The sequence below is a fragment of the Macaca nemestrina genome, chromosome 19 (genome assembly GCF_043159975.1).
Source record: "Macaca nemestrina isolate mMacNem1 chromosome 19, mMacNem.hap1, whole genome shotgun sequence".
NCBI lineage: Eukaryota > Metazoa > Chordata > Mammalia > Primates > Cercopithecidae > Macaca > Macaca nemestrina.
The window spans coordinates 43,951,940-43,961,799 of NC_092143.1; the positions used below are offsets into that span (position 1 = coordinate 43,951,940).

Consider the following 9,860-nt stretch of genomic DNA (forward strand, 5'->3'; position numbering starts at 1 on the left):
GGTGTATATGAAGAGTTATGTTAGTTTATGGAAGGAGATATGTTTGCACACAGTGCTCAAGAAAAACTTGATGGCACGGGATCCAGTTGTAAAAGATGCGTTGGATTTCAGTAGTCATAAATGGGGTGGGCAGAGTTGGGAAGTGATAATCTTGAGGATAGCATAGCAATTCAGTTTGGAGAATAGAAAAAATAAGGCTGGACAAATAAATTAAGACAAACTGAATGTAGGTTAAGAGGAGGAACTTCATTCAGAAATAGGAGGAATACTTGCTAATGTGACAGGCATTGTGCTGTTTTAAGTGTAGTATCTAAAAATTACTATTTCTGTTGTCAATTCATTCTTTGTAAGGTTGAAATATATGAAATTGCCATCCTTGCAGGTAACAAATGGTTCAAACTAATACATATTTGTAAATAGGCATAGAAAGCTGGTAATTTACCCAAGGTTACATTATAAGTGGTTGAGATGGGATTGGAAGATAGTTCCCCTGGACTCTTAACCTCTTCTATAAGGATAGTAGTAACAATTATATATTTAAGTTTTACAAAAACTAATTTGTCATCAGTGGATAAAATAGATTATTGATAAACAGTAGATTGGATTTCACATCAAAGAGAGGGAAGACTTCTTTACCATATTTAAGAGTAGGAATTAAGTAAAATAAAATACTTAGTCTTCAATTTGTATTGCTTTCTCCGTATGCTTGCTTAAGAAATCTTCATGTAATATAGTGATTGTATTCCTACTGCTTCTGGCAATTCGGTCTCTTCCAAATTGATTTGTTTTGAACTTGGTTGTCTAACTTAAGTTTTGTCAGAAATCTGACTTTGAGAGTGAGGTGTACTTGTTGAATACATTTTAAAATATATGTTATGTATTTATATCAAAATGAAGACTTGTCACTAATTTTTCTGAGTTATATTGGTAGAGTCATTTTATGATTTTGCTATAGTTCTGTTTTGATTATTACCCTTCTGAGATGTTGTTACCTGTAGAGAATGGTGAATGCCGTTTTCTTAAAGCTTTAGACTTGAGTTGATAGCAAAATTGGATTTAAATTATATTGTCTAATAAGATTTCAGGTCAGACTTTTTTCTTCAAAAGGTTAGAATAAGGCAAAATATGATAGGAATTTAGTGGAAATAAGAGTGACTTACAGAGAGAATTCCATGTGTATCTATAGATCTTCTGCTAAGAGCAGTTTTACTTGGTAAAGATACTGCCCTTCTTCATTCACTGTGGACTCTGCTATTCTTTAACTCAGAGATAAAGTAAAATCTGTAATTACAGAAGCAGTAATACGCAGTATGTTTTTGTGAGTCTTGGGAGTCAGGTACATCTGACTTTGGAAGATCAAGTGGTTTCCTCTAACATTTACAAATCAAAGTGGCAAATACCCATCTATCTGTGGATATGTGGGTAGCTACCAGGGACTTACTGTCTTTAATCATTCTGGAGCTGAGGAAATAGACTTAATATTTAGGTTTCTAAAACTATGTTTTTTAAATTTCTTTAATGCCATCTTGGTTGTTAGCTTAAAAATTAGGAAATGTAAACAGGGAATTTAGATGTATGAAGAATTCATATTTAATCAAGAAATATATCTGTGTGGCAGCCTTTTTAAACCTACTCCCCTTGAGTGACCTGGATTATGACTTATTCCTGAAAGGGAAGTGGGACAGGGGAGAAAAGGGCAGCCAGGACCATTGTTAAGCCACCTACCACAGTGGGTGGGTCACTAGAACTGACACCCTTGGGGAAACTTTGGGAAATAGTAAACAGTCTACAGAATTATCCTCCCCAGGGGAACAGAACTGCGGGGCATGTAAATGTCAATTTCTGTTTCCTTGGTTGAGGGCTGCTCCTGGGGATGTTAATTTCCTGGCACCTCTAGCCTTTTTTGGTATATCAGAGAAGTTCCTGGGCACAGAAATGAAGATACCTGCATTTGGAAGTTGCCTAGAGCACACTGAAAAATCTGAAGGGTATAGTGGGGCACTGATGCCATCTGCCTCAGAAAATGACATCCTTGGAAGTGCAGTTTTAAATTATATTGAACATGTGTTGCTTGGAGATGAAGAGTTGATAATGGGCTTTTCTTATATTTGAAGGGCTGTTAGTTTATAGAAGCAAGTGGATTTATTGACTTATTCTGTATAGCAAATAAGATGGAACTAAAATCAATGGATGGAAGTGACAGGATGTGTTTGAATAATTTGTAATTCCCATAGAGTTGCCCCTTTTGTTGAAGCACTATGAACAGCCCGAATGGTGTTGCTAAGAGGAGTGTTCATTGGCTTTGGCAGGGAAAGTTGAATTCCAGCTTTTAACACTCTGTGGTATGGGTTTAGCTTGGGCCAAAATTTTGTTTTTGCTTTGGTATACTTTTATTTAGATTCCATTTGATGTTTGAGTATCTACTATTCTGTGGTTGTTTTGATAAGTACAGTGACTGTATGTCTTCGTTTGCTTGGACAATCCTTATTCACGCCTCTACTTTTGGCCTGATTTTTTTTTTTTTTTTTTTTTTTTACCCCTCAAGACGAAGTCTCGCTCTGTCTCCAGGCTAAAGTGCAGTGGCATGATCTTGGCTCACTGCAACCTCTGCCTCCTGCGTTCAAGTGACTGTCCTGTCTCAGCCGCCTGAGTAGCTGGGACTACAGGCATGCGCCACCATGCCCAGCTAATTTTTGTATTTTTAGTAAAGACGGGATTTCACCATGTTGGCCAGGATGGTCTTAGTCTCTTGACCTTGTGATCCGCCCGCCTCGTCCTCCCAAAGTGCTTTGATTACAGTTGTGAGCCAACACGTCTGGCCCTGGCCTGATATTAATAGTATCTACATTCTCTCTCAGGTGTTCCATTTTGGATGATGGTGAATAATAAGATCACCTTATTAATTTTAGTTTGATGAGAAAAAAATGTTCTTGTAAATCACTTCTAAAACAAGATCATCAGAAGTACTTTGAGAATCAGCCATTTTTTGAAATAATTGTGTCCAAAATTATATACACAACCTTTTAATTTCTCTAAATTTTTAATGCAGTGTACCTAAACATAGCCATTTTCCCTGCCTGTGGACTTGAATTTCATAACCATTTTCCTGTATTCTTTTAAACAGAAGGCAGACGGTAACAAGTACTCCTTGCTGGATTGAACTTCATCTGAATGGACCTCTACAGTGGTTGGACAAAGTATTAACTCAGATGGGATCCCCTTCAGTGCGTTGCTCAAGCATGTCATAAAGCTTCACCAATCAAGTCCCATGAAAAGACTTAATGTAACAACTCTTCTGTCATAGTATTGTGTGTGGTCCCTATGGACTGTTTACTATCCAAAAGTTCAAGAGAGAAAACAGCACTTGAGGTCTCATCAATTAAAGCACCTTGTGGAATCTGTTTCCTATATTTGAATATTAGATGGGAAAATTAGTGTCTAGAAATACTCTCCCATTAAAGAGGAAGAGAAGATTTTAAAGACTTAATGATGTCTTATTGGGCATAAAATTGAGTGTCCCAAAGGTTTATTAATAACAGTAGTAGTTATGTGTACAGGTAATGTATCATGATCCAGTATCACAGTATTGTGCTGTTTATATACATTTTTAGTTTGCATAGATGAGGTGTGTGTGCGCTGCTTCTTGATCTAGGCAAACCTTTATAAAGTTACAGTACCTAATCTGTTATTCCCACTTCTCTGTTATTTTTGTGTGTCTTTTTTAATATATAATATATATCAAGATTTTCAAATTATTTAGAAGCAGATTTTCCTTGTAGAAAAACTAATTTTTCTGCCTTTTACCAAAAATAAACTCTTGGGGGAAGAAAAGTGGATTAACTTTTGAAATCCTTGACCTTAATGTGTTCAGTGGGGCTTAAACAGTCATTCTTTTTGTGTTTTTTGTTTGTTTGTTTGTTTGTTTTTAACTGCTAAATCTTATTATGAGGAAACCATACTGAAAACCTTTCCAAGCCTCTTTTTTCCATTCCCATTTTTATCCTCATAATCAAAACAGCATAGCATGACATCATCACCAGTAATAGTTGCACTGATACTGCTGGCACCAGTTAATTCTGGGGTACAGTAAGAATTCATATGGAGAAAGTCCCTTTGTCTTAAGCCCAAGTTTCAACAGGAATAATTGACTTGTGTAATCTAGCAGTCTGTTGATTTATCCTTCCACCTCATAAAAAATGCATAGGTGGCAGTATAATTATTTTCAGGGATATGCTGGAATTACTTCCATATACATATCCCTTTTTTAAAAAGCGAATCTTTAAATACCCATTTTTCAAAAGGTATTTTAAAATATTTCAACAGCAGACCTTCTGCTCTTCGAGTAGCTTGATTTGGTTTAGTTACCAGATTGTATTATGAAATGGACGTTTTGTAAATGTAATTGTTTCTGCAAAATACCTAGAAAAGTGATGCAGAGGTACGATCAGCAGATACGGGCCATCTGTTTTTAAAGTATGTTGTATTCAATTTATAAATTGATTGTTATTCTACACATAATTATGAATTCAGAATTTTAAAAATTGGGGGAAAAGCCATTTATTTCGCAAGTTTTTTAGCTTATAAGTTACCTGTAGTCTGAGCTGTCCTTAACTGATCCTGGTTTTGTGGTTGTGACCATATTTCATACTCTGTAGTGAGAGGAGATTTCCGAAACTCTGTTGGTAGTTCATTCTGCAGCAAATAATTATGACATCTAATATTGACTCATTGCAGTTTTAACATTTCTTTTTGTTTGCATCTTAGTAGAAATGGAAAATAACCACTCCTGGTCGTCTTTTCATAAATTTTCATATTTTTGAAGCTATCTTTGGTAATTGTTCTTTGAAATCATATTCACCTATCTCTACAGGTATCATTTTTCAATACTTTCAACATTTGGTGGTTTTCTATCGTGTACTCCCCATTTTCCTATATTTGTGTGTATGTGTATGTATTTATGTAAATTTGGTATAGTAATTTTTTATTCTTTCAACAAATATTTATTGTTCACCTGTTTGTACCAGGAACTTTCTTAGTCTTTGGGTAAAGGTGAACAAGACAACTACAGTTCCTGCCTTTGCTGAGACAGCAGTTACACTAACCCTTAATCATCTTACTTGTCTATGAAGGAGATAAACAGGGTACTGTACTGGAGAATAACAGATGGGATGCTTCAGGTAGGACATCAAGGAAAGCCTCTAAGGAAAGGATACATGAGCTAATACCTGACATTGAAGAACCTAGCCAAGTGATGAGCCAGGGGAGGCAAGCATTCCTGGCAAAGAAAATACCTTCAAATGCAAAAAGGTTCACACTAAAGGAAACTCGTGATTAGGTATTAATGCTTTATACAGAAACCTCTATAAATCCAAACTTGAAGATCAGAATGATTCTATAGTTTATAATATTTTGAAGGTGGCCTTATTTTGTGATCTGCTTCATGTCATTCTCACTAGTATATCTTCTTCCTCAACCTTTGCTGTAAAAATTGCATTTGTACCACATACTACTTCATTTAACAAGCTTTTGTTGTGTAAACTCTCACTATTTTAGTGCCCTGCTGCTTGCTTCTAGACTTCGTGCTGTCCAGTAATTATGTCTTCTACTACCCATCTTGTGAGCAGAGTAAATATCCTAGGTAATACCACTATCAGGCCTGTAGGAGATACTCAGTGGAGCCTCTGCCCTTCTTTTACTTACTTGGGAACTTGTAATAGTGTTAGGGATCAGTTGTAGGGGCAGAAAACAACTCTGAAAGTGGCAGAAGGTCCTGATCTTGGCAGTTACTCTTGCATTACTGTGTTAAGTGAAGCCGTGCCTACATGCTATTTCAATAGTGGAGCACATCTCTACAGTTCTGGTGCGATTTTTCTATACAGTGTGAAATTGGGACTCTTCGAAAACACCTATTGAACAGTTATACCTGTCGAGCAGTTTACTTCATGGTCGTAATTACATTTGTGTGAATATGTTTAATGTTTTTTAATGAGATGATGTTTTTTGTATTTTAACTACTGTGGCCTAAGTTTTTTTGTTTTCTGCCCCTCCCCCACATTTATAAGTGTGGTTTTCATTTTTCTAAGTGATAGAATCTCCTCTTTGTTGAAATTTTTTCTTTATTTAAATTTGCAACATTACTTAGGATTTGTTCTTCACAGTACTGATAATTTTCTAGGTGTGATGACCTCAGAACTGAATGAGTATGCTATCACATTTTTAAGATGAGCAGTAGTTTTTCCAGTAGGTTCCACAGAGACACCTTAGGGGCTGGTTAGGGGAGGCTGTTGGAGTTCCCATTGACTTTGGTCTAGCCAGTGGCATCTTTATTCTGTACTGAAGTACTGCATGGCGTTTCTTTTGGAAAGAGTTTCATTGCTTTAAAAAGAAGCTCAGAAAGTCTTTATAGCCACTGGTTGAGATTAGAAAATATGATTGGATTTAGGCCTACCTTCTGGAATACCACTGATTGTGCTCTTTTTATCCTACTTTAACGAAGCTTTCATGATTAGATTTGAGCTATATCGGTTATACTGATGATACCTTGTAATACACATTCAGTCAGTAAACATTTATTGATGCCTGTTGTTTGCCCAGCCGCTGTGGTAGATATTGAATAATAAAAAGATGACTAGGATGGGGCCCTGACCCTTGAGCTGTGCTTGGTCTTGTAGAGGTTATGTTTTTTCCCTCAGGACCTGTCACTGCCAGAAGGAAATCTACCTAATTTTTCTTGAAAGTTAAATTTTCTTTGTAAGGTTTTACAAATTGTTTAATACCTAGTTGTATTTTTTACCTTGAGCCACGTTCAGTTTTGCTTGATTTGTCTGTCTTTTAAACACTGTCAAACGCTTTCCCTTTTGTTAAAATTATTTTAATTTCACTTTTTTTGTGCCCTTGTCAGTTTAAAACTAAGACTTTGAAGATAAAACAAACATCAATTTTAGTCTCTTGCTAGTTGAAATCAAATAGAAGAGAATATATAAGCCACTGGATTCTCTACCTCTTCCAAAAGCTTCCCATATATACCTTTAAGATCCTTCTCTTTTTTCTTTAACTACTAAATATTTTCAGCATTTATTCAGCGTTGGATACCCTCTTAGTCTGAGGGTGAGGTAGGTTTATGGTGGGATATAAAGTAACACAAGACAATCTTCACTGTACTTAAAATATGTCTTCATGTACAGTCTTTGCTTTAAAAGCTGAACATTCCAATTTGCGCCCTCCATCCCAAGCCCCTGCCCACCAAGTATCTCTTTAGATATCTAATCTGTGTACACGAACAATGAATGACTTTTTTTCTTACTCTGATCTAAGGCATTGATATTTAGACATATCAAACATTTCTTCCTTTCATGTACTTTACTTTGCTAAATCTATTAATTACCTGAATTTTATTCTTCCTTTCCTCCTGACATTACACATCCAGGTAGTACTTGCTGGTTACCCTCTTTCTTGTTAGCCATGTTTTTATCTGTATATACCAGAATGTTTCTCTCCTTTGAATTTATTAACAAAAAAGAAACGTGCTTTTCATACCTAGAGTCCTAATTTCTTCATCATGAAGATTGCTTTTCAAATTGATTCAATCATTTTAATTTTACAGATGGCTCAAAAATTCTGTTCAGTAAATGTCTTTGTGACTGGCAAATGGCATAAATTATGTTTAAGATTACGAACTTAGTTCTGACAGTCGTAGCCAATGTTTTCCCTACGATGCCAAATTTCCATCTTGGGGCATGTTGGATTGTTGTATTTAAGACAATCAGGAATAATGATAGTGTGTGGTCTTCAGAGGTAGTCAGAATCCTGCTATTGAGTTCTTTTTATATCTTCCTTTTCAATTTTTTATTACCATTTTGTTTGTTTAGACTACACTTTGTATGTGGGGATTGAGGGGCAAATTGTCTCTTAGAGTGGAATTCCTGTGTTTTGAGCGTTAGAACCAGGAAATATGAGCTATACTAGATAGCCTCATGAGAGCATTTATGATAAGAACTTATCTCGTGTGTTCATGTAATTTTTTGAGTAGGAATTGTTTTATCTTGGATATTGTAGCTAACTATATATAGCAGAACTGCCTCAGTCTTTTTAAGTATGAAATAATGTGTGTGTATGAATTTATATATATGTATACATTCATAGACAAACTAACAGTTGGGGTCATTCTAACAGTGTTAAAACAATTGTTCCATTGTTTGAATCTCAGATCTTGGTAAAATGTTCTTAATTTGTCTGTATACATTTTCCTTTCATGGACAGACCATCGGAATACATTAATTTTCTTAATCTGCCATTTGGCAGTTCAGTTAGTATACCATTTTTTGGCAACTTGGTAACAGAATCTCAGCCAGAATTCGTTATCATCAAAGAAAGCTCTGTCATATACCCCATTACTAAATTATTATACATCCAGTGGACTCTGGGATGTACTAAATTAGGGTTAACTTTGTTGTTTTTGTTGATAATACTAGATTGCTCCCTCTTTAATTCTTCCTCTGGTGTAAGTTTGTTGCTTAAGTTACCCTGGGAAATACTACTACAAGACCAAATTTTTCTGTATTTGACAGCCTGATTGAAGGTGATTCAGAGCTTTGCTCAACATAAATGGATTTTCCAAGATTCTCTGGGCCATCTTTGACCCACAGGTGATCTCGCTGGAGTATATTAACTTGACTTCAGTGTCAGTTGGTTTGGTGCCATGAGATCCATAATGGACCCAGAACTTCACTGTTGCTTAGATGTTAAGAGTCCCTTGGAGGAATAATGCCATTGATGATGGGGGTCAGAAAGGTATATTAACTCAACATAGAGGGCTTTTAGATTTTTCTTCAAAAAATTTTCAAGAAAAATACTCTTTTACCCTCCAAAAAGTAACAGCTCTTAGTTGCTCCAAAATATGCTCTTTGATTTACTTCTTATTTTTAATTAAAGATGGTAATTTATTGAACAATGAAATCCGTAATATATTGATTTAAGGACAAAAGTGAAGTCTTAGAATTATAAAAATACTTAAATATTATATATTTTCCATTTCATAATTGTTTTCCTTTCTCTGTGGCTTTGAAGTTTTTGACTATTTTACAATGTTAATTACTAGGTAACTTGCCATATTTCTGGTTCTGTATTAAGTTCTACCCTTTATAATGCTGTTATTGTAAAGTTGGTTTTTAGCATTTGTCTGTAGCAATAGAAATTTTACTAAGTCTTTGTTCTTCCAGTAAGGTTTTTCTTTTCTCAGTAAGTCCCTAAGAAAACATTTGTTTGCCACTCTTACTATTTCCAGTGTTGAATTGTTCAAGCTGAAACAAAATTTGGTGAGAAACAATAGGGTCCTTTTCTGGTGAATATAGGTTCCTGCTTTAAGAATGTGGAAATCCATTCCTTTATATAACTGATATACACACAGATTAATTAAAATTGTGAGAAATAATTCACACGTAACAAGTAGGTAACATGCATGAGTTTTGAATTTTTTAAAAAACCTTTAACTGTTTGACAAAATGCAGAACCCAAATTAGTACTTTCTTAGACCAGTTTAACCTCACGCCTCATTTTTGCTTTTCCAACCCTGACTTTAAAGGCATACTTGTATCTTTTTATTAGTGATAGTGAAGCTGTGCCACTAACCTTTTATACAAAAGAGTAAAGAAAGAAAAACTACAGAGATTAAGATGAAAACAGTTCTGCAGTTGTTGAACTAGATCACAGCATTGTAGGCAGAATAAAAAATGTTCATATCTGAGAATATTACTTTCACCATCTTTTCCCAAGGCCAGACCTCCTGGTGGAGCACAGTTAAAAGTAACATTCTGGGCCTTTGTAATCAGAGGGCTGTCTCTCCAGCTGGCAGTCTTTGTTTC

At 35.3% G+C, this 9,860-nt stretch overlaps 1 protein-coding gene across 7 annotated transcripts in view; it reads left to right on the forward strand.

The window, feature by feature from the left end:
- The window catches only part of LOC105489370 (SMAD family member 2), a 90,651-nt gene extending 85,826 nt beyond the window's left edge, over positions 1-4,825 (forward strand). For all 7 annotated transcript variants that reach the window (XM_011754122.3, XM_071085402.1, XM_011754125.3 and 4 more), the window contains one exon: positions 3,125-4,825. In XM_011754122.3, the coding sequence (XP_011752424.1) occupies positions 3,125-3,248 (124 nt within the window). In that variant the 3' untranslated portion in view covers positions 3,249-4,825. The remainder of the gene's footprint in view (positions 1-3,124) is intronic.
- The last annotated feature ends 5,035 nt before the right edge of the window (positions 4,826-9,860 follow it).